The sequence below is a fragment of the Polistes fuscatus genome, unplaced genomic scaffold, assembly GCF_010416935.1.
Source record: "Polistes fuscatus isolate 324 unplaced genomic scaffold, CU_Pfus_HIC Scaffold2, whole genome shotgun sequence".
Lineage (NCBI taxonomy): Eukaryota > Metazoa > Arthropoda > Insecta > Hymenoptera > Vespidae > Polistes > Polistes fuscatus.
The window spans coordinates 10590305-10613814 of record NW_025113096.1 but is presented as its reverse complement, the minus strand read 5'-3'; the positions used below and the strand labels follow the sequence as shown (position 1 = coordinate 10613814).

Here is a 23510-nt window from a genome sequence, read left to right as displayed (position 1 = left end):
CGAGCTCATATGCGTGTACGCATATCAATAGACGCGCATTCATGAGTTCATGACAACAGCGCTACATTGAATTACCGGTATAACGATATCTCATCGATATGTAACTGCGATTATGATAATTACTATATTTTTTACTAATAAAGTTAAGCCTCAAAGTTGAGGTTAAAAAGAACCTTTGTATTTCCGGTTCCTTTTATTTTATCCTTTTTCCAGGGGATTGATTCCGAAAGAGAAAAAAAAAGTAAAATAGAAGAAAAATCTATTTAGAAGATTGATATTTTGATATTTCCTTATCCCAAGAATGGAAGAAGTCAGGATGTATTTCTGTTAATCATTGTCCAAGAAAATGGTGACGACGTTTCCAGCAGAGAATTTGTCTTAATCGAATGGGTTTCGATCACAGTCTTCTGTCTATCCGTCTCTTTCTATTTCTTCTCCTTTCTTTCTCTCATTTTCCTTGTATCACTACCCCAAGAAAATCACAAGCTCACAAACAAGCAAATAGTAAGTGAAATTTATGGAGTCTCTTTGTCACCTTCTCCTATCTTTCTTCGTATTTTTATTCTTCAAAGAGATACTATACCGCAACTAAAGCTTTTACTCAGACCATTAAATATCTGGATATATTATATTTTGTTCGACTATTGTAATCGTGTTAAGCGAATAAAAATGCTTTGAGTAATGATTTATATTATTTTTTTTTTTTTTTTGAGACAATAAAACTGAACAAATTTATTATTTCGTATTTGATATTTGTACTATTTAGAAATATCGATAAAATAGAAATTATTGCCTATAATATAAATCGTATAATATAAGTATAATTGAAAATAATATTACAATAGATCTTAACGAGAGAGAGAGAGAGAGAGAAATGGGATACGAAGGGACGAAGGGATTTTGCTCAGAGACACGATATTGGCTCGGTATTTGATATTTGCGACAATGAACTTTCGAGTTCCCAATACCATCTGATAATAATAATAATAATAATAATAATAATAATAATAATGACAATAATAATGAGTAGAATTGTAAATTTATTAAATGCGAAAAACGAAATAACTTTCCGAACAGCCGAATATTTACAAATTAATTTCAAAATGGAAGAAATCATCATCGTTAGATTCGACAATTTTTTTTACACACATTCAACTCGTCGTCCCTGGTGAATAAATAAAAATAAAATCGAAAGAAATATACACACTTCAAGTTAATCGATTGTTTGAAGAAAAATCGATAAAAAATAATATCAGTTTGAAATTGTCCATTGAATTGACACCTGTCATATTTTACTTTTTTTTTTGTTATAAGAAACTTGAGTTTTTTAATTCCAGTTATCTGTCTGTCTGTATTTCTCTTTCTTGGTTTTAAAAAAAGTTCTAATTACTTTTATTTCCTATAATCTCGAAAAAGATTTAAAGAATAAGAAGAAGAAGAAATAGTTGGTGGAATGTTGGAATTATTTTCTCCCATAAAGTGTTTTCTTCGAGAGGATCGAATTCACATCGACAACGTCGCATTCAGGTTACATTCACGCGTTACGGTTCTTGTTTTTCTCGTTTGTGCTACTCTTGTAACAGCTAAACAGTTCATAGGCGAACCAATTAGTTGCATCTCCGATCACAGCATAGGTAAGCAGTAATTTGTCTTTTCTATTTTCTATTTAAACCAAACTTAGTTTCTTCCTTCTCGCATTTTCTCAGTGTCTTCTTTTTTTTCTTTCTTTTCTAATTTTTTCTCTAATCAGAGACCCGTTCCATAGGGGTTAAAAAAAATAAGAACAAAAAGGAAGAAAAGTAAAAGTAAAAGTAACCGAATGTTTCTATTACTCGACACGGAATTACCATTTCTAATTAACGTCAATTGCGACTAACAATTCCATAGTAGAATGTAAAATTAAAAATTTAGAATTTAGAATTTAGAATCTAATGTGGCAAAGCAACCTACTCGGAATAAATAGAGGGCAGATGCTTTTAAACGTGCCGGAGTGTCCCTCGATTCATTAAACATCGAGGAAAGCTTAACAGGTACGTTAAGCGCCAGCACGAACGATTACAACACCTATCGCGTGAAAATGAGCTGAGCGAATAGGTGGAAAATAGCTGGAAGGGAAGGGAAAAAAACTGGATAACAGAAAAGCTCGGGATAAGGGAGAAAGAAAAGAGTGGTGAAGGAAAGAGGAGAAAGGGAAAGAGGGAAGAAAATATTTGTCTTGAAATTACGAACTCTAAGTGTCGTCGGTAAACATGGAATCGATGTGAAGAGTGCACTTTTAAAACTCGCAACAAGAAAAATACATCGAGCAAATACCTCGAAGGTTTTTAAAATTAAAATGTTAACAGACTCTTTTTCCCCTCTTTTCTTTCTTTATTTCTTTTCTTTTCTTTTCTCACGCACATTCTCGTGCGTACGTAGTTTAGTGGTTGTTATCGGACATAGCTCGAGGCTGGACGAAAGGACCACTTCTTAAAAGAACTGCTGAGTCCTCTTAGCAAGGACAACACACCATCATGGACAAAAGATTTTCTCTTTTAAAGTCGGCCCTTACTTTTAAAGAGAATTTCTCTTACTTAGTTACTAAGAAAGAGATAAAGAAAAAGAGAAACAGAAAGATACCGGTGGATGTCAACTTTACTTCTCTTTATGATATTTCTTCTCTCGATAGATAGAACGACATTGAACGCATACTGCTGGATATACAGTACGTTCACAGTGGCACGTCACTTAAAGGGAATACCAGGTCGAACTGTGGCAAGTCCGGGAATAGGAAATACATTACAGGACGACGAATTATACTACCATCGTTACTATCAGTGGGTTAGTAATATCCTTATTCTATCTACCTTTTAAAATGTTTTATATTAATGGACAGAAACTTTATCAGAAGTCATCTTTTCATCTTTGACATTTTAAGTAATATTAGTTATTCACAAGTGAATTTATTATTATAAAGCATCACATTATGTGTGTATATAGACAGATACCTTAGACAGTTATTCGCTTCTGATCATTTCTTCAAATGTTACAGAAATGTTCTCTTAATTAAATCTATTTGCGGGTTGCCACGTTTTATAATAAAATATTTACAATTGACAACCGCGCCTGAAAATAGTCATCACTTCTTGCACGCCTGGAAATAGTGCTTACGAACGCCATCTATCAGTCGGAATATTTTTAAACCCCTTTTAATAGGCTACGTCAATATTGTTTCATACGTGTACGTAGGATTGCCTACCAAAAGGGGCTTATACCAAAAAGTTCTTACTGATAGATGGCGTTCGATAGCACGATTATCGACGAAGTATAGAGTGTTGCCTACTTTTTAGGCGTGTAATTTCTTTCTACTCAATAAATTTTGAAACTTTAACGAGAGAGAAATAATTAAAAGAAATTGTTAACGATTCTTTGTTCCGTGTTAAAAAAATATTATCAAAATTGCAATAGGTAGTTTTCAAAACTGTAAAAAGATCTTTAAATGCATCAAATTTAAAAAAACCAGGGTAAACGTTGACGTCCCCATTGGCAGCAATTAAAATATCTCTCTCTCGTTTTTTATACATAAAATTGTCAGAAGCAAAAGGTGTTTCGTCGCTGGAATTTCTGTTCATGAGAGAAAACAACGCGAGTTAGGTAACAACAGACGCGTCTCTCACGCAACAGGTCTGCTTTATTCTCGGCTTACAAGCGATTCTCTTTTACGTGCCGCGAGCATTATGGAGAATATGGGAAAGGGATACCGTCGCTTTACTCACGAAGGACCTTTCCACTTCTTTTTTGGACCGAGATACTTGGACCGAGGATAGAAAACGTCAACTAGTCGACTATTTCATTCAAAGTGATCTTCGTACTACACACAATTTCTATGCTTTTCGTTATTTTCTTTGTGAACTTTTTAATCTTATCAATACGGTAAGTAACATAAAAAAAATGTAGAGAAGAAGAAAAATCATTTTTGGACAAAATGTTGAATCCACGCAGATAGGACAATTATATCTACTTGATCTATTATTCGAGGGTGAATTTAAACGCTACGGAATAGCAGTAATAATATTTGCCAAGGAAAAACAATTAACCGATAAGATAGATCCAATGACCCGACTCTTTCCGAAGGTTACCAAGTGTACGATGTATAGCTTCGGCTCGGCTGGTTCGACACAAATACACGACGCTCTTTGCGTTCTCTCTTTGAACGTCATGAACGAAAAGGTCTTCTTTTTTCTTTGGTTCTGGTTAATGTTTCTTACGATCCTTGGCTTTTTTGCTATCTTTTACAGGTAAATTAACTATTTCTGTCTTTTTAATTAACCCGTTTTATTCATATCTCGTATACACATAATTATACTTCAATATTTTCCCGTTCGATACTCATGTTACAGAATAATTGTTTTCTCTCAAGCGAAGGTAAGAGTTTATCTTTTGCGAGCTTCGGTAAGGACTCTTGCGCATGCCAAGGCAAATACTATCGTTCAAGTGCTTACTTTTGGCGATTGCTTTCTCCTCCATCGACTAGCACAGAACGTGAACCCGGTCATATACAGGGAACTAATCGACGAATTGGCAGTCAGCCTATCGACCAAGCATTTCAAAGAATTAGTTTAACTCTTACAATTTATCTTTTCAATCGATTTAATATACACTCATACGTACAAGAAAATACACGCACTCACACACAAACACATATGTGTTTAGGTAGATAGATATATATTATTTGATCAAACCTGATCATTTGCAATTATTTGTAATAACAATAGAATAGATTCTCAATAATATAAGAATTTCTATTTTTAGATAATATTTGTATTTCTTACGTGAACAATTATTTTCAATTATTGCGATATAAAAGTATAAATATTTTTAACAATATTATTAATTTGTGTTCATTCTAGACGTATATATTAAAATTTACTTATAGTAGAATTGAATTATTACTCGTATCTATATGAGAGAGATATGTGAAGAATCCAAGTTACCATTGGAGATTATTTAAACCACATTAATTCGAGTATTGATCGCTAGATAGCACTTCAACTGAAAATTAATCGACTACTAATCGATTTTATGATTAGTAATCGATACGAGACGTTAATCGTCTTTAATTACCTCGCAAATAATTGCATTTAATAACATACAATTACCAAAGTAGTGAAAAAAAAAGAAAAATAACAAGAAATAAATAAATAAATGCGTAATTTTTTTCAGTATTACCGTCATTACCAATAATTATTACTAATGTTGTTGTCAAAGAAATACTTTTAGAGATGTCGAAAAACAAATTTTGCATAAAAGTATGTGCAAAATAAGAGAGATAGAGAGAGCGCATATAACGCCATCTTTTGGCATTCTCGACGAACTATTTCTCGTATCTATGCAAAGAAAAAATAAAAATAAAATTTACTATAGAATATTCGTTGAGCAGTCGCAAAAGGAGGAACAACAGCAGGGTGCCTCTCCTACAAGAATTCATCGTCTAAAGTAGTGTAGTAGTAGTAGTAGTTTAGTATTAGTTTAGTATTAGTATTAGTATTGTATTAGTACTTGCTAACTAAAAGAGTAGACCAGGAAATAGAGAGAGAGAGAAAGAAAGAAAAAGAGAAAGAGAGAGATAGAGAGAGAGAAAAAAAAAGAGAGGAAGATAGATTGTAGTGTGCAGTTGTGCAGAGAGTCATAAGTTCGAGGTATTTTGTTCGATCGGAAAGACGAGGCGAAGTGGCGGGAATTGAATGTCTTTTTTTTAACAATTTAAAAAAAACGTGGGGGGAAAGGAAGAAAAATAAATCATACACACATATATATAGAAGAAAAAGAGAAGAGAAGAAGAAAAAGAAGACAAATTGCTGATCCATGTGGATGCTGTAATTACCATTGACAAGTTTCTATAAACCCCAACGACGTTGATAATGATGATGATGAAAAAAGGGTAAACAGGAATGCAATATCTTAAGTAGAAGAAAAAGAAGGAAGAAGAAGGGAGTAAGAATAATCCAGCTGTTGTGTATGTATGTATGTATGTATGTGTATGTATGTATGTATGTATGCGTGTACACTTATTGGACAATGAAAAAATTCTAACCCTTTTCGTATTATCGTGTTGTTCTTCGTCATCTTTGACAATCATCGTCTTTGCCGTGGAATTAATAAAAACAGATACCATATATGGTAATTCCAATCTCTTGGAATCGTCCGATCTGATATCTAGAAAATAAAGGAAATAATAATAATAAGAGACCTCGCATGATCGAGAAGAAGGAACTAAGAACAAGAATAAGAATAAGAGAAAAATCATGGCTACGGTGTTCGAGAGTCCATTTCTGTCAAACCGATTACGTCAAATTGAGGAACGTTACGACGAGCCTAACACCTTCGGCAGGTGCGATTGCACCAGCTATAGTTATCTGTCATTAAGCGTAGTTCTGTTCACGGTTGGCACTACGATCACCGTGTTCGCGCTCGGTGATATCGCCGAGGGACATGTATTTTCCCATTTTGGTCACATGTGGTTAATTGGACCGATCTTCATTAGTTCCGGATTTATGGTTGCCGTTAAGTGTATGCTATATCTAAGAAGAAAATCCGTTATACAGATGATCTATCATCAACGACAACTTTTCAGGGTACAAATCTTCTCCATTTGCATTAATTCGTTTTTTTTTTTTTTTATAAATAAGTTTACTTTGATCCTTTTACATTGGTTCTTTTTTTATTTTTTACATCTACATTCATAATTGTGGTTACTTTTCAATTTCGTTGTTTACCACGATAACGATCCGTTGTACGGTCATCGTTGAATTATTATTCTAATGTTTTCAACCTATAGCAACGTAAATAAGAAATTTTTTATATATTTATTTCTGTCTTTCTTTATCTATCCATATTTCCGCGTTCGTAAAGATAAATTAAAATGGTCAACTTGTAATTTGTCAATAGATTCGTTAATTTTTCTTTTATTATAAATATCTGTCTCTTTCTTTCTTTGTTTAATTCAGTTTTGTTCTTTTGTTTAATATAACGCAAGTTATATTTGCTACCGTGTGCAAACTTATTTAACCAATGTCGCGATGTACACGTAAATACGTACACACATATATACACATACATCATACATAGATACATACATACATACATTTCCATACATATATTTACTTATTATGTATATTCATGCATACTGCGCACAATGAATCAATGAAAAAAAAAAGTCAACTTTACAAATACTTACACATATATATACATATCACATAAATGAAAATAAATTTTTTTTTCGTGAGACAGGAGTTTTGATAAGCTCGACAACAATAGACCCGTAATGTTAACAACCACTTATAATATAAAAATAACATTGTATCACCACATTCTCGAACATATAACTTTACATTCAAGGATCTTTCTGTTTCATTATTATTATTACATACAATATTTTAACCCTTTGAGTGCTGCAGGCGCATATGTGCGTTTGGTACAAATTACCAGCATGAACTGTAGCCGCATATAAGATACATTTGTTGATAAGAATACAAAGAATGCAATTTCAGGTTGCATATTGATAATTGTTTTATCTTATCCCACCAAAATTATGCTAGAAAAAAAATCTTTCTTACGTTATTTTATTTAGGAGAATAATTTATTGTTAGCTATCTTTAATATAATTGATGAACAGAACTCACACGAATAATAAAATATTCCATCTCTAGGAAGTGTTTCGGCTATAAGAGTATTCACCACTCAAAGGGTTAACAATCTTAGATATTATGAATTATAAAGCATTGTAATAGCATTTACAGGAACTGGCAGCTTCCCCGAGCGTCGGTACCAGCGGGATGGGTACACCTGGACCACCTTCTTACGAAGTCATCACACAGGCTCAAGGATCCAATGAGTTGCCACCTCCTTCTTATGCCGAAGCCGTTTCTCTTCTTAGACAAGCTGGTATTAATGGTAAATTTAATGAGATATACCTTAGAGAGTTAGATTAGCTTTTTATATTTTATATTTTATGTAGTAATGTTTTTTTTATTTATTTCGTTAGATACAAAACTGGATTGTGGAACTGTTTCGTGCAGTACCATCAATGTCAATGAGAATATACGTAGCAAACCTTGAGGTACGTTTTGAATCCTGTAGGGTAATCTACTTGGCCTATGTGAAGATATTAGCAAAGACGAGAGGATCTTCTTTGGTATATCTCTCGTTGCCAAACAGTATCTCATTTGGATGAGTTATTCATACAGTTTGATACTCTTTCGAATTTATCAACACAAAGCAAGCATTCTAAGAACTAGAATCAGCAAGGGTAATTTAAAATCCAATTGGTTTTGGATTTTGTGTTTTTCTTTTATATATATATGTATACATAAAATCGTTATTAGTGGCTTCCATTTTAATAATGAATTATTATCGAGACAATTATCGAGAAAGAATAATTAATCAAACTAAGAGCTGTACTTATTGTCAGCACAATCAATCCAATATCGTGTACTTAGTTTCTTAGTTTTTGTCTTGTATTTGTAAAGATAATGCAAACACGCACAGCTAGGAAAGCATTAATAAAATATATATGATCGAGAATGAAGTTTGATGGAACCAACCATACACGATTAGAAAGTTTATTCTATATTTTCCTGAAAACATGTAAGTGCAGCGGCTTACATTTAAAATGAGGGAGATGATACAATGTACATAAACTGACTATTATTATAATACTTTATAAGAATGGGATACATATATATTAAATTGGTGCTAATTAATAAATTATGTATTAGAAAAACATTAGCAAAGTAATTTCGTTTGTGTGCTGGTTGTAGGCTTATACTTAATACATTGAATAATTTTTGAAAAGTAAATAAAATTTGCTATTCATAATGCATTTAGTATACATCTTTTTCTACAAATATTTGAACTAGCCAGTGTCAAATTTGCATATATTATGATATACGACGTATATACATATATACATATATACATATACAATAGTGAATGATAGTGCGTGCTGGCACAATGTGATAGATTTTATTTGATTTTAAAACAACGAGTTATGTCAAAAAGAACCATTAGTAATGGTAATAAGTAATACGAGAACTTAAAATGCTTTGTATATTCATAATTAGAAATTGAACAGAAAAAAATATGTATTATGCTTGTAATGTAATTATGTATGTCATTACAATTAATAGATAATATTAACGTGGTATCTACTGCCGAAGCTACCTATTATATATAGATATATATAGCTTCGTAGAATGCAATGTACTTCAATGTTTGCAAATTTTGTAATTGCAAGATGCTTGTCTTTGTACAGAATATTTCTTATTGACTTTTATAGAATTGTATTTACATAATATAGATCGAGCAGGCCATGTGTATCATCTAATGCAAGAACTTAAGCAAAAGCTTGCTGTGATGTACTAAGCACTAGTCAATGTGGGAACATAGGGAATGGAGAATATTTTTATGGTAAAGAAAAAAAAAAGAAAAAGGGAAAAAAATGTAAAAAGTGTATCTTCCAAGTGACAAAGTGCCTTAAAATTTTTCAATAGCATACAGAATAGTTAAACAAATGATAAAAGTAATAAAAAAAAAAAAGAAAATAAATCATTTGCACAATACTATAGCATGGAATAGCATAAACGTTTATATTTACTTGTGCATACTTTTCATATAATGTATTATTATTGTTATATGAAACGCATACACGTTAATGTGTCAGCCGTGTGTACGCTATAAACTTAATAGCGTAATACTTCTTTCACAAACAACTGAGTTCTTACTAAGTTCTTTTTAAATCAAATTATTATTATATATTTATGTTGTTTTATTATTAATTAGATATATTTTCGTTTAGATTTTGTGAAAGACGTATATATGATTTAGTACCTGTGCAATATCCAATAAAAACAATCTATACAAAATATTTATAAAAAAAGAAAAAACCGATAAACGACAAATAATTTTCCCCTCGATTAGCAATCTAAAATAGCATTACAATCTTTATCGACTATAATTTTTTTGTATGAATTTTCATTGATTTGGTGCATGTTGTCAATATAATAGCAGGAAGTTAAATAAAACGTGGCAATTGTATGTAATATGTATCTAGACGAAAAAAAAGAAAGAAGCATATTTTTATATTATACATATACATTCATATGTATGACCTTATTATACATAACCAGAATTATAATCAAGTTAATATCGTTTTGACTCTGTTTCTTATATTTTTTAAACGTTCAACTAAGTATATTTCACATCAAAAAATAGATGAAAAGTGTTATTACGCCGCATAAACATATTTATGAACATAGACATTTAACTGGTTATAATTCGCGTTACACATTAAGACTTTTGCTGCCTTAAAATAATTAGAGATCATGATTACTAATAGAGCATGTGAACTTTTAATTGCTATTATTATTATTTTAATTTTATTATTATTATTAATATTATTATTATGACTATCACGAGAAATGCACACATATTCTTATTTAAAGGACAACAAATATTAGACAGTATTATCCCGTAAAAAAGAAAAATTATCATACCTTAGATAATAAAATATTAACAACGTTTGTTATATCTTGTTATAACAAAGACAAAAAGAAAATTATGTAAGAATTATGATTTTGATCGACACATAATCTGTATCTAATTTCAATTATTATATGCATGATTGGTTACATTTTACTGTATTTACACATTGGTTAGATAACTTTTGTGCATTCAAATATTCATTGACATAATGTTTTACTTTTATATAGTGCAATTCATCGGTAATGAAATGTTTTTTTATTTTTTATAATATACGTTAAAACACAAATAGAAAGAGAGAGAGAGAGAGAAAGAGAAAGAAAGAGAAAAAGAGAGAGAGACACACACATACATATGTATTATGATTATGAAATAACATTAATTCATATCTCTATCTCAGCAGCATAAAAATTGTAGTATGTTTTATTATCTCCAAATTTTCTTTATACAAGATCTATCAATCGCAATATTTTAAAAACATGTAAATAACACGAATGCATATTAAGAGGTAAAGAATATGTACTGCATTTTTATTACCAAAAATTTGATATATAGTTTAATGATAGATTTGTTTTCTTTTTGGTTCCTTTTCTTTGCAATATAGAATGTTATAACTTATATTAATCAATAACAATTTGGTAAAATGAGAACAGTCCATTTGTACGTTTTGTTGTTACTGCCAACGTATATGTAAATTTGCACCACACGTATTAAGCAATATGGACACATTACACTATTAATTTTTTTATATAATGACTGAATTGCTTGAAGTAATCTTGCAAGGAAATAATTGAATACCCATCACAACGCGTTCATATATAAATATATATATATATTTAGTATATTCGTATTTTTGTATCAATGTCAGATCATCTATGAAAAAGGGGTAAGTCTTTAAAAAAAGTAAATTATTTTTATCGACCGCTTATATGTAATATGTGATAGTTGTAATAAACGAAGTAAGCAAACAATAATTAGACGAATGAACACAAACATGTTCTAAATGAGTCTTTTTATCTGATTATTGCATACTCTTTTATGTGCCTTCTTTATAGTAACTTTTTTGTTTTCAATTTCAATATAATATATATCCTAATTTTTTTTTTTTTCCACTCTCTAAGAATGAAAGTATAATTGCCGATATAAATTATTTTTATATGTATATGTAAAAGAAAAGAACCAAGTTCGATAGTGTATAAAATTTTATCTGTGGCACAATAAATACATCGAAAGATACACTTTTATAAGATTCAAATATATCAATCAATGTTTTTATGATTGTGCAACAGCGAGCATTTCTTCCTGATGGATCAAGTGGGTTGTGTGATTTACTAGACTCATTAATTTTGATAAAGAAGCAGCCCACGTATCTAATAGAGCTGCTGGTTCCTGACTTCCTGTAAAACGTACTACACCAGCGGGACGATCGGTACGCGCATTAATTACTCCTGTTTCGACCAAATTGCACAAGCATGCTTCGGTTTCCTCTACAGGAAGATCCAATAACTCTGCCATACGAGTTAATGTTATTTTGGTATAATATTTTGCCATAATTCTAATATTCTAAAGAAACAAATAATTTTTTGTTTTTAATAAGACATATAACAAAAAAATTAAAATATGTGAAGCATATAAGAGTTAAACTTACATGTTCGACAACTCTATTACGTAAATCAGCCCATCGTTTACGACCTTCTTCTGTTAATGTAGAGAACACTTCCGTTGCTCTGAGTTCTCTCTCATAGATTTCACAAAGACCAGACCATTTAATTAATTCTGGATTAACGAAAAGACGTAAAAGCTCTCTGTAAAGTATTAACGTATTATCAAATTGTCAGAATTTTAAATGAATATTTAGAAATAAAATATCCGAGTATTTATTCATTATACTTGTATATAGGAATTTCATCAAGCATTTTGTCAGCTAACAGCCTATGAGTTAAATCTGCTTGTTCCGGTTCATGAGGAGCAAGTATAAGATAAAGTACTGCACGAGATAATGCCGTATGTCTTTTTTCTGGATCCTCTCTAACAGTTGGCGTTTCGAGTACAGCTCGATTATGACGACATAATTCTAAATGCCAACCTTCGTGTCGAGATAATTCCATCATTAGACTAAAAAATAAATGATCAAGGCCAAAGTTTAATCATATGAAGTCACATCATCTTTTTAAAATAAAAAATAGATAATAATACTGCATACTCGTAGTATTTTAATTTCAATGCTTGCGTTTCTTCGTCATTTTCATCGCTAAAAAATTTGACGTTAATTTTTTTAGCTATTATTTGAGTTCGCATGAAATCTTTCTTCGCTAAACACAAACGCATTTGTTCTAAAATAAGCGAAGCTTTCTCACGGCGTGACATACTGCCATATGTTTCCACCTGTACAATACAAAATATTAATAATTTATTTTATAAATAGAGCGTATTGTTTTAATTTTAAATGAAATACCTGTAATTCGAGCATTACAGAGGCAGCTCCATTAATATCTCCATCTTCCTCTTTTATTTTTGCTAATCGATGCGTGAGCCTTGCTCTTTCTACTTCCACATAAATCTATAAATTAAAATAGTCACTAATATGTTATACATTTTTTATGTCAATAACTTACTTTTCCTTCTGTAACCGAACGCAAAGTTTCGATTAATTTAACCATAGTTTCTTTATCTGGAGTTTTATCTACATAAGTACAGCATTCTTGAACCATTTTAGTAACGGCTTGCTTCAATTGAGAACGCCTTTTTGACAAAAGAACTATGTGCTCGTTGAGCGCTGCCCAATTTTTAGCCTCTAGACAAATTTCACATATAGCAACGAGTACTCGAGATGTCGATGCCATATCAGCTCCCTAAAATGATGTATACTTGACTATGTGTCTTCGGTTACACAGAATATAAGATAATCAAATCTTTTTTCAATAAATTTGTACATACAGTTCGGGTAAGTTTTTCTAATGCTAGCAACTGATCTAAAGCATCATGTAGCTTTCCTTCTCGAGCAATCTTTTTACATTCAGGTATTTTTGTATCACAGTTGTTACTATAATCAACTTCCATTTTCATAATGCGACCACCATCCATTGTTCCTTCTGGCATTTTGATTTCTATTTATAATAACGGTAATATTATTTAAATAATATTATTGATCAGTAAACATTTTTTTATATGTGATTATAAAAATATATAAAAAATTTTAAATGAAGTGTATGACATGTATGATAGTGTGTGTCATTACTATAGATATTTCTGACAATTACATTGCACTTTTTTCTCTAAAATATATTTACATGACTATATTTAATGTAATGAAAAAAGTCAATTAAAAAAATGAAATATATATATTACTTTATCTTAAAAACCAGACAAATAACGAAAATTATACTTTTATTATAATTTTCTTACTTTAATATAAATAGGGTTAAGTTCGTAGTGTCAGTACACTTGCAAGCGTAATTCTTAAATACTAAAAATGAATAAAAGTATATATCTAAAATATTACCTCTTAGAGAAAGAAAGATCAAAGAGATAAATATTAATATAGTATTTTTAACACAATTTTAAATACGTTTGTTTGATAATTTAAAAAATAATATAGGATAACCCAATACACATTCACGATGTTCTTGAATGAGTTGTGTATACTTCATATACTTTTCCCTACCAAATTTGTAGTTCCAATGTTACAAGCAACCCGCGCACGCGCATTAATAACTTTCTGATAGCCATGTTTCTAGTGGAAAATTTAAATATTCGATTAAGAATATATTTGTATTTCGCAACTAAAAAACATTGAATAAAAATATATATTTTATATTTTTTTTATAATATTACTTTACAAATAATAAATGTATCTTAGATACTTCATTTTTATTTTCTTTGGATTTATTTTTTTGATGAAACAATGCTTTATTTCGTTTTATCGTTTATAAACGAGATAACATGCTTTCTCTTCCCGGTAAATAACAGATGGCACTTATTCCTATCATACTCAAATTTAACAATAGTACACAAATGCGGTTCTAAGTGTTAACATAGGTTATTCGAATGTTTAATAATGATGTGATAACAACAAATATATTAAGAACAACGAATGTGTTTTTGACGTAGTCAATACACGATTCTATTTCATGATTCATTTGTGGTCGTTTCATTTATTATAATAAGTTATTAATAAGTTAAGTTGTTAAGTTAATAATAAGTTTCAAATAATGGCTGAAAAGGAAAGTGATAGTACGACAAGTGAGGTTATAAAAACTGAAGAATTAACTGATAACACAACAAATGAGGAAGCACCAACAAGTTTGGAAAATATATCACAGGATACTAATACTAGTAGAAACGATAGTCCCCCAGTTGCTTCAAAAGATAAAGAAAGAGGTAATTATTATTATTGTTAATAAAATAAATCTTTTAAACAAATACAATATTTCATTATTCAGTTACAGTTGATATTTTATTGAAAGCAACTGGCAATGCACCTATCATGAAACAAAAAAAATGGTCTGTTAATCAGGATTATCAAATTGGAAAGGTATCAGATTTTCTAAAGAAATATCTCAAATTAGAGCCTTCTGAAAGATTAGTAAGTCTATCAAATATTTAATCACATTTTTCTTATACCTCATTTATTTATGTGTGCATATTTTTCTTTTGTATTTTTCAGTTTCTTTATGTAAATCAAACTTTTGCACCAGCACCAGATCAAACGTTAAAAAACTTATACGATTGCTATGGAGCTGATGGAAAATTGATCATTCATTATTGCAAAAGTCCAGCGTGGGGTTAATCGTAAACTTCCTGTTTGATGTTTGAGCATCATGTTGTATCATTTTATTACGGGTAACAAATTTTGATTAATATAATTCTTTTAGAGGCTTACAAGACACATTTCTCATGTTGTACATAAATTGCATTTAAGACAATAAGTATATATTTATATATTTATTTATAATTCTATTTAATTTATTAAGAATGTGTATTGTATTCCTAATATAATTATTATTATAAGATGTTAATTATCGTACTGTGGTCATATTGTGATGTATTATTATACGTACAACTATATTGCGAAGAATATGATTTTTATTTCATCTCTCTTACCGTATGGTCTAAACAATTTGATTTTATTTGCTATAATTTCTTGCTAACCAAAATAATATGTACCTAATGACACAGGTATACTGTTTAATAAAATATGCCTATTTTAAAATAGCTTCAAAAACCATTTGTCAATATTTCTGAGTTTAAAAATAAAATTATTATTCATATAGATTTTTATAAAAGCATGGCTACTTCTACGAGCACAATGATACGTTACATAATTGTTCTTTCAAAAGGCTTCATAAAAAAACTTTGTCTAAACAATCTTACATCTCTCTTCTTTTTTTTCCTTTGTACGATATGCCAGTTTTCCTTATTCCTGATATTTCAGGACAAATGATAAATAACATGTTTAGCAACTCATAATGTTGCGTACATCTGAATCAATTATAACGTTTGTTACAACACAAATACACACATTCATACACACGTAGTAGTAAAAAACTATTACTCCGACATAATTATAAAATGTCCTCATTGTAAAGATTTTCGTACAGTCGTAATTTTCGTTTTTAATGAAGATTTCTTATCGCTTTGCAGAGACGCACGGCGTTGGCTAGACGATGATACGGAGTTCGTCGTTTCAATTGCCTTTGCCGGGCTACATTTAGAACTAAGCAATGATCTTTTTTCCATCTTATTCGCGCAACGACAAACATTAGAGGATACTTCAGTTTTCACAGTTCTTACCTGAAATACAAAATATTTATTAAGTCGTATACTAAGAGAACATAATCAATGTTATTTTTACATAAAATCAAATTTAGCATTTTAATTAGAATTTAATTGTACCAACCGATATTGTGTCTTTGTCTTTGATGCACGTGCAAACTGGGGAAGGTATACCAGCTGGATCGCGCGTACATAGCTGTGGCTGATCATCACCTATGATATATTTATATTAAATTTAATAGAATTACTTTATTTATCGGAATACGTTGAATCGTATGAATAATAATGTTAATTTTGTTATTACCATTGTACATAGTTCTAACACTTTCAGCAGTCTCATCCACACGGCTCATAGCAGAAACATGTTCTTTCTCTAAATTTTCCAACTTTAAATTGTCGTCGCGTTTCCCTTCAGATTTCTTTAATGACTTAACGGTATGTGCAGTCTCAGATTTCGATTTGGTGGATGGTGTTTTAAGAGACGTCTTAAATGGAAACTTCCAAATAATGATAGCGCCATCGGCGCTAACGGATACCACATGTTCCCCATCTGGACTAAATTTACACGCAGTTATTATCGCGGCATGACCTATGCCAATGTGTGTGACATTGGCTGTGTGATATTCCCAGAGCTTAACAATACAATCGTTTGAACCAGTGACGAAGTATTGTCCATCAAGATTAATGTCTATGCAATTTAATGATCCTGAGGTGGAACCTTCTACTTCACGAACCAACGAACCATCCCATGTTTCCCAGTATGCAATCTTACGATCAGTACCACAAGTCAAGATTTGTATGCTGTTGGGACTGAAGCATGCAGCCATATACATCGTGTTACCTATTAAAACTTGCTTTCTCGAGCAACGTCTGTTTGATTAATATTTATTGTCCATCAATTTATCACATCCCAAAAAATAAATAATATTGTAAATAGTTAAAAATTGATACTTGCATTATGTCCCATATTACGCATGAACCATCCGTGCTAGAACTAATCAAGTCCTCGTTATTGGAGGATATACACAAAGATGTTATGGGTCCTCTGTGTTCTTTTAAAATTGAGACCAATCGTTGTACATCGGGTTTTATGTCCCATATACGCACCTATAGACAATATTAAAGAAAGAAGATGAAAATGATATAAGAGGATAATAAATGTGTAAAATAATAATTACCTGCCCATCGCAGCCACCGCTGATTAATCTTTTCCCGTCTGCTGTTATCGCAACTGCCGATGCTGCTTTTATATGAGCGTTGTGAATAGTAAAAATAAGTTTACCCTTTTGTGGTGTGAACGCTCTTACAATACCATCGTTCCACGCTGAATAAATTTAATAAATAGAAGAAAAGTGTTGTTAATTAGCTGATATTACTATGACCAAATATATATGTATAAAAATCTACCAGAAATTATCATTCGTCCATCGTAAGAGAAACACAAACAGCTGCAAACAAAATTCGGCACAGTTATTCTAAGTAATTCCTTTTGCGTTTCTAATCTCCACAATCTGATATCATTCTTTCCAGCTGTTGCAAATATTTCAGAATAATTCCTAGAACATTAAAAAAAAAACAATTATATTGATTTTCAAAATCGTATTATCGATTTGTTAATCTTACCATGGAAAAACGATGGAGTATATGGAACTGTTATGACAAGTTACAATAAGTCTCATATCGAAATCGCGCAATCTTATTTGGTAAATCTCGCTTAAGACAGTTCCAACCAATACAAAGTCATTCTTGTACAATAGCATTGATGTCACGGTACTGCAGACATTTTCTACAAGATGCTGCCAAATAACTTTTTACTCATTTGATTTTACGAATTACATATGTGATAGATTATAAGTGCAAAAAAAATATCTTTTTATATGAAAACATTTTTTTCATATCACTTACAGTTTTGATTTGCGGTGTACTCGGTAATTTGGTCAATTTTCTTTTACTGAAATCAATATCCACAATTTCAATGAGCTCAATCGTACCGTCGCCTGCACCAATGATCATTTTTTCATCCTTTAGTAGCAAAATTTTTTCAACACCACCTGCATAACATTCGATTTGACCCTTCGCTGGATTAATTTTTCTTGAGCCTTTATACATTTTTGAATAGCAACCTATCATCACTGGTTCTATTTGTTCTTCACCTTCAGGACGATAATTCAATCTACGTGTTAAATATACGTTAACAAATTTTAATGAATTCATTAGTCATAAAGATAATCGATCAAAATATAATTTACATCGATTATTAAAAATTGTATTTATTAGCTTTATAACTAAACAAGACCTTGCTTTTATTATATCGCCCGAGGACGTTCCACAATAAGCATCATTATCTTTTTCACTTATGGCGATACAGTTTATCGAACGTTTTAACTTTCCTACTTTCACGTTCACCCCATATACCTTCCTTCTTTTCGAATCTATTCGCCAAACTTTAAGGGTTCTATCACCACCGGTAAGGAAACATTCACCGTGTGTATTCATTCTTGTAATTGTGTAAGTATTACCAGCTATTTCATTACTCGCAAATGATCCTGAAAATTATCTTAATGTTATTAAATTATCAATTATACACACGCATATACATATAAACAAAGTGTTCCAAAAGCAGTGTACGAAAATAAGTAAAAAAATTTATAGTAAATTTTTTACGTATGGGGGCTATTCTGAAAAAAAATTACATAAAATTTATTCAATACTTTTGTATTTCGACTTTACGGATCTGTTTCTACTTTTGTTTGTATTGAAAAACACGAGCAACATTATTATTTCCTTCTTATTGTTTCTATTATCGTGCATAAAAAAATAGTATATTTTTTTTTAAACAGCCTCGTGTGTGTGTATAGAAAAACTTTACTCTACATTTTCGATTTATTTTTTTACGTGAAATTACTCCTAGTTCGGTTGCTCCACTGTTTTCGAAACATCCTGTATGTATTGCGTAAAATAAATTCTCAAGATAAAAAGTTACATTATTTCAAGATCATCGGTATTTTCTTTTGCGTTAATTAATACAATAAAAAAGTTATAGAATCTTAAAAAATGATTAGTTCAAAAAAATATCTAGTCATTTATTTTTGATAGATCATTTTCTTTTTTTGGTTTAAAGTTAGAAAAAAATATTAAAAGAAAAAATATAAAATTGGTCAAGGTGGACTACATATTCACGAATCTATTTTGTTTGTAAATGCACATTCATAAGTATGATTCGTGTCACAAATGCATATCTACATGCATTACTACTTGCGCTTAAAAATAATACACGAGGTGTAAATCCGTCTAGAGTATTTTTGTTCCATAAAAAACTATAACAATGTGAATTTTTTAAGTGATAAAATTAGACGATACATTCAGTATATATATACATATATAGAGGTTGAAGATAAAACTTTGTTTACCACACATAGCGTGGTTATTTTGTACGTCCCATATTACAACGTTACCATCGTCTCTTCCTCCAAGGCTTATCAAATAATTGCTATCCAATGTAAAGCAAACGTCTTCGACCCTTACTTTATGAATTTCGTAACTACTTTTAACGGTACGTGTCTTATAATCCCAAATGATAACTGTTGCCTAGTAAAAAAAAAAAAAGACATTCTCATAAAAAAAATTATAGAAAGAATGAATTCGAATCGTCAATAAAATGGCACGAATTTTTATGTTAATATTACTTTAAATCCGAGATGATTTATTTGTCCGGAAGCCACAAAGTGGCCGCAAGGAGAAACGCATACGGCAGAAATTAAATTCGTATGTCCAATTAAAAACGTTTGTTCACTTGAGGCTATGTTTTTAATCGTCACTTTGTTCCCCATCGGATAAATTAAATACTGTTCATCAGGATGCAGTCTTAATGCATTTTTCGTAACACCTAATTAATTAAATTCAAATTAATAAATGAGAACACAATTACTTCAATATATTTATTTTAAACAGTAATAAAAATTATATGCATATTTATTCTATATATATTTATTTACAGAAAAGTATTGAATGAAAACAATAAAAAATTCAAGAATTGTACGAACCATCGAATCCAATTATTCCGATTAAATCAAGAGGTTTGATATCCATATCTCTGATTAAATCCAAATTACAATAAGATTTTTATTTATGTTAAATGTTTCGATTGCAGTTAAAAGAAAGCAACTTTCTCACTATCTTGAGTTAGGAAACTCGTTTAGAAACAAGTAACATGTATTACGATACAAATAATATAGTTATCGTTGCTATAGCAACGACAGAAGATTAGTTTCGTCCCTTTTTATCGTTTGCTATGAAAATACGAACACAAAATATATAACGATTTAATAAAATTAATTATAAAATTATATATATAAAATGTTAGAAATAAAAAAATAAAGATAATAATTTATTATCTAAAGTATGGATTTGGATCTCAAACGCAATCTTGACGACCCCATGTGGGGTTGCGTACCTAATTCTGAGAATTGCTGAAATTATGCTTTGTCTTTAATACATGGTAACATTATATTCATATTTATTCCAAAGAATTGTTTTCGGATAAATCTTTTTTATTATTTATTATCGGCAAATATTTAAATTCCTATTTTTAGTTTATGATTCTATATTCAGAGTCGTAAAAATATTAATAATTATAATTTTTTGTTATTTTATCTTTCTTTCGCCTTCTCTTTTTCCCTTTCTTTCTCTTATAGTCATTTATTTAATTTGACTTCATATCTAAATAATACCGTCGTTACATATAGTATACAAACTATTAAGTGAATTTCTACTCGATTTAAGTAGATAATCCAACGACTGAAAGGCATTGTCAGACTTCCTGGTTTAAACTATACGTATATATACATATTCTTTATATTTTTCGAAGTATATTTAAACTGTCGCTAAAAAAGTGTAATACTGCCTGAATCATGAAGACGTTAAAACCTTTTAAAACTACTCTTACAAACATTATAATATTAGTGCGTAATAATGTGATTAGAGACTATAATAAAATGTGAAATGTGTTAATTAATTATTTCAATAAATTAAATCATTGACTGAACAAAAAAGAAGTGTTATAAATATTAAGGTTATACGAATTAACCTTAAAAAGTTTCTTATACTAATTTAATTCAGTGAAAATGAAAATGATCGTTGTCCTATTGTATCTACTGATCGAATAGGATTTAAATGAAATCGATATTCGAACAATTATTATATTAATTTCTTGGTAAGTTCTATTTGAATTATTTAAGCTCTGATAGGATTAGTGTAGTTGACCTTGATGAAAGGGTGAAACCTGTGTAATTATATGCACACATCTATCTATACATGTATTTATAAAAAAAGTACACGCGGCGCGCGCGCACTCGGTGTATAACATATAAAAGTAATATTCAAATTATGTAAATCATTTCGTTTTAATTAGATACTTCATACATTTAGAATGAGTAATATTTAAGTCATTTAATTTAATTTATAAATCTAATTCTATATGTTCCATATTAGTTCGTAGATACGTACCCTCGCTTTCAGCCAATAGGAGCGCATAAAAACTAGGGAAATTTTATTTTTATAAAAATATATACATGTAATTGAGTTTTATCTGAATAGTATCTTTTCTATATCACTTTTATCGTAATTTTTGAACTTCTAATAGACATTCGTTAATTGAAGACAAGTATAAAAAAAAATATTGTGATTGTTCATTACGATTACCCTGAAAAATAATTTCTTATCTTATCGTTAGCCTGTCGATTGCATCAAAGCGTACAACGAGAGCTTACATTAGCAAGAAAAAGAAATAAAGTAAGAAAGAAAGAGAATTTTTATTTGTCCAAAATACAAAGATTTAATTTTACGAGCTAAGAAAAAGAACAATTAATAAAAACAAAGAAACAGATAGAAAAAGAGAGTTGATTGAGAGATAAAAAGGGGGAAAATGTTTATGTAAAAAATCATATATACGGAACAAATAGTTACTACGTAGTAACTATTAGCCGCCATTTTGCATATTTTCATTGCAAAGGTGTATCTTGCCGAATTTGGGAGAAAAAGAATTAGAAAGAAAATAAGAAAAAGAGAGAGATAGGTAGAAAATGTAAAAGAAAAACAGAAACGACTCATCGTCTCTCTTTTCTGTATATCTTATTTCTTTATTTATTTATCTGTTTCTCTCTCGCTTTCTCTGTCTTTTTTTTCTCTGCTAATTTCATATACATAAATATATTCTATATCTTTCTCCATACGATTTAATAGGCGAACATAGTAAGAAAAAGATCAAAAACTTAGAACTGTTGGCCGCTTTTAAGCGTGAGCGTCGCCAGCGGTACGGTATTATTAATAACGCATTTTGGTTGCACGACATAACGACCAAGAAGTAAAGGAGGAGGGGGAAGGGGAAGAAAAGAAGAATAAAGAAGAATAAGAAAGAAATAGAAGGAAAAAGAAGGACGCAAAAGAGTAATAGAAGGAAGTAGATAGCAGTCCAAAAAGAGGAGGAGGTATTATATCAACGTGAACAATTTATAGTTAATGTCGTTAAGATTAGAACGCACGCGCGCCATTTCTACATAGAAGAAAATCATTTTGTTAGTCAATCTACACTATTCCCGCCCCACCCCTTAATTCCACCCGCAAATATTGCATTTTGAAAAAATCGAAAAGGGATAAAGATAATAGTAAGAATAACTAGTCAACAAAAATGGACTAACACTACTACGACGTTGGCAGCATTAACAGCGACTACAGCGACGACAACAACGACTAAACGAAGCTTTAACAACGACGACGACTACGACGACACGACGGCGAGGACGACGAGGACGACGAGGCAGGAAGAGGAAGAAATACTACTGCCTGTAATAAGTGGCCATTCGTGTTTAATACCTGATCGTCGTCGTGATTAAAGAAGATAAACACGCGTACATACGTACAGACGACAGACGACAGACAGATATATATACATACACAAAGGGTTAAAATTAAATTAAACAAATATATGTTGTGGGCGTCCCCCGAAAATACGGGGGCATTTGATGGCAACAGAAATTGGGCGAATTGCAAGCAAATATCATCAATCCTCGCCGTGCGCTAAAGTAGTGTCGTCGTTCACAAATCGTCCAAGTGACGCTAATATTCAGAATAGATTGCAAGTTGCTATCGAACTGAAAAACGAACAGCAGCAACAGCAACAGCAAGAAGGAGAAGAAGAAGAAGAAGAAAAAAGAGAAGAA

The 23510-nt window shown here is 30.6% G+C and overlaps 5 protein-coding genes and 1 long non-coding RNA gene across 13 annotated transcripts; 4 read left to right on the top strand and 2 right to left on the bottom strand.

Moving 5' to 3' along the window:
* The first annotated feature begins 1453 nt into the window (after window positions 1-1453).
* LOC122517238 (innexin inx2-like) lies at window positions 1454-4733 on the top strand. Its single transcript, XM_043635687.1, has 5 exons — window positions 1454-1634; window positions 2594-2820; window positions 3634-3912; window positions 3982-4277; window positions 4380-4733. Exons 1-5 carry the CDS (start codon window positions 1454-1456, stop codon window positions 4600-4602), a joined length of 1206 nt encoding a protein of 401 aa, XP_043491622.1. The 3' UTR covers window positions 4603-4733.
* A 524-nt stretch (window positions 4734-5257) lies between these two features.
* Window positions 5258-8860, top strand: LOC122516155. Of its 5 annotated transcripts, none has more exons than XM_043633735.1 (4): window positions 5258-6007; window positions 6148-6614; window positions 7770-7932; window positions 8024-8860. In XM_043633735.1, exons 2-4 carry the CDS (start codon window positions 6285-6287, stop codon window positions 8095-8097), a joined length of 567 nt encoding a protein of 188 aa, XP_043489670.1. In that variant the 5' UTR covers window positions 5258-6007; window positions 6148-6284; the 3' UTR covers window positions 8098-8860. The 5 variants fall into 5 exon arrangements, with proteins under 5 accessions (XP_043489670.1, XP_043489673.1, XP_043489669.1 ...); XM_043633737.1 differs by having other exon boundaries at window positions 5259-5999; XM_043633736.1 differs by having other exon boundaries at window positions 5259-6003.
* Window positions 8861-10914: 2054 nt separating this feature from the next.
* Window positions 10915-14179, bottom strand: LOC122516154 (26S proteasome non-ATPase regulatory subunit 12). Its single transcript, XM_043633733.1, has 8 exons — window positions 14021-14179; window positions 13456-13625; window positions 13134-13370; window positions 12974-13078; window positions 12722-12903; window positions 12409-12633; window positions 12167-12323; window positions 10915-12081 (listed from the first exon to the last, which is right to left on the bottom strand). Exons 2-8 carry the CDS (start codon window positions 13615-13617, stop codon window positions 11791-11793), a joined length of 1359 nt encoding a protein of 452 aa, XP_043489668.1. The 5' UTR covers window positions 13618-13625; window positions 14021-14179; the 3' UTR covers window positions 10915-11790.
* A 329-nt stretch (window positions 14180-14508) lies between these two features.
* LOC122516341 (autophagy protein 12-like) lies at window positions 14509-17640 on the top strand. 4 transcript variants are annotated; one of them, XR_006303549.1, is made up of 4 exons: window positions 14509-14898; window positions 14967-15103; window positions 15185-15360; window positions 16162-17640. XR_006303549.1 is itself a non-coding variant. In XM_043634071.1 (3 exons), the coding sequence occupies exons 1-3, from the start codon at window positions 14730-14732 to the stop codon at window positions 15305-15307; spliced, it is 435 nt and encodes a 144-aa protein (XP_043490006.1). In that variant the 5' UTR covers window positions 14513-14729; the 3' UTR covers window positions 15308-15885. The 4 variants fall into 4 exon arrangements, 1 of the variants encoding a protein (XP_043490006.1); XR_006303550.1 differs by having other exon boundaries at window positions 14961-15052; XR_006303548.1 differs by having other exon boundaries at window positions 14513-14898; window positions 14961-15103.
* On the bottom strand, window positions 16722-21467 carry LOC122517237 (cilia- and flagella-associated protein 52-like; the record flags this gene model as incomplete). The annotated part of the gene is made up of 10 exons (XM_043635685.1): window positions 20337-21467; window positions 19980-20179; window positions 19704-19881; window positions 18590-18839; window positions 18199-18466; window positions 17917-18089; window positions 17701-17849; window positions 17472-17617; window positions 17251-17400; window positions 16722-17165 (listed from the first exon to the last, which is right to left on the bottom strand). Coding segments are annotated over exons 1-10 (2004 nt in total), but the record flags the coding sequence as incomplete, so codon positions are not given.
* A 48-nt stretch (window positions 21468-21515) lies between these two features.
* Window positions 21516-23474, top strand: LOC122516342. Its single transcript, XR_006303551.1, has 2 exons — window positions 21516-22083; window positions 22534-23474. It is a non-coding gene; the product is annotated as an uncharacterized LOC122516342 (long non-coding RNA).
* Window positions 23475-23510: the final 36 nt, after the last annotated feature.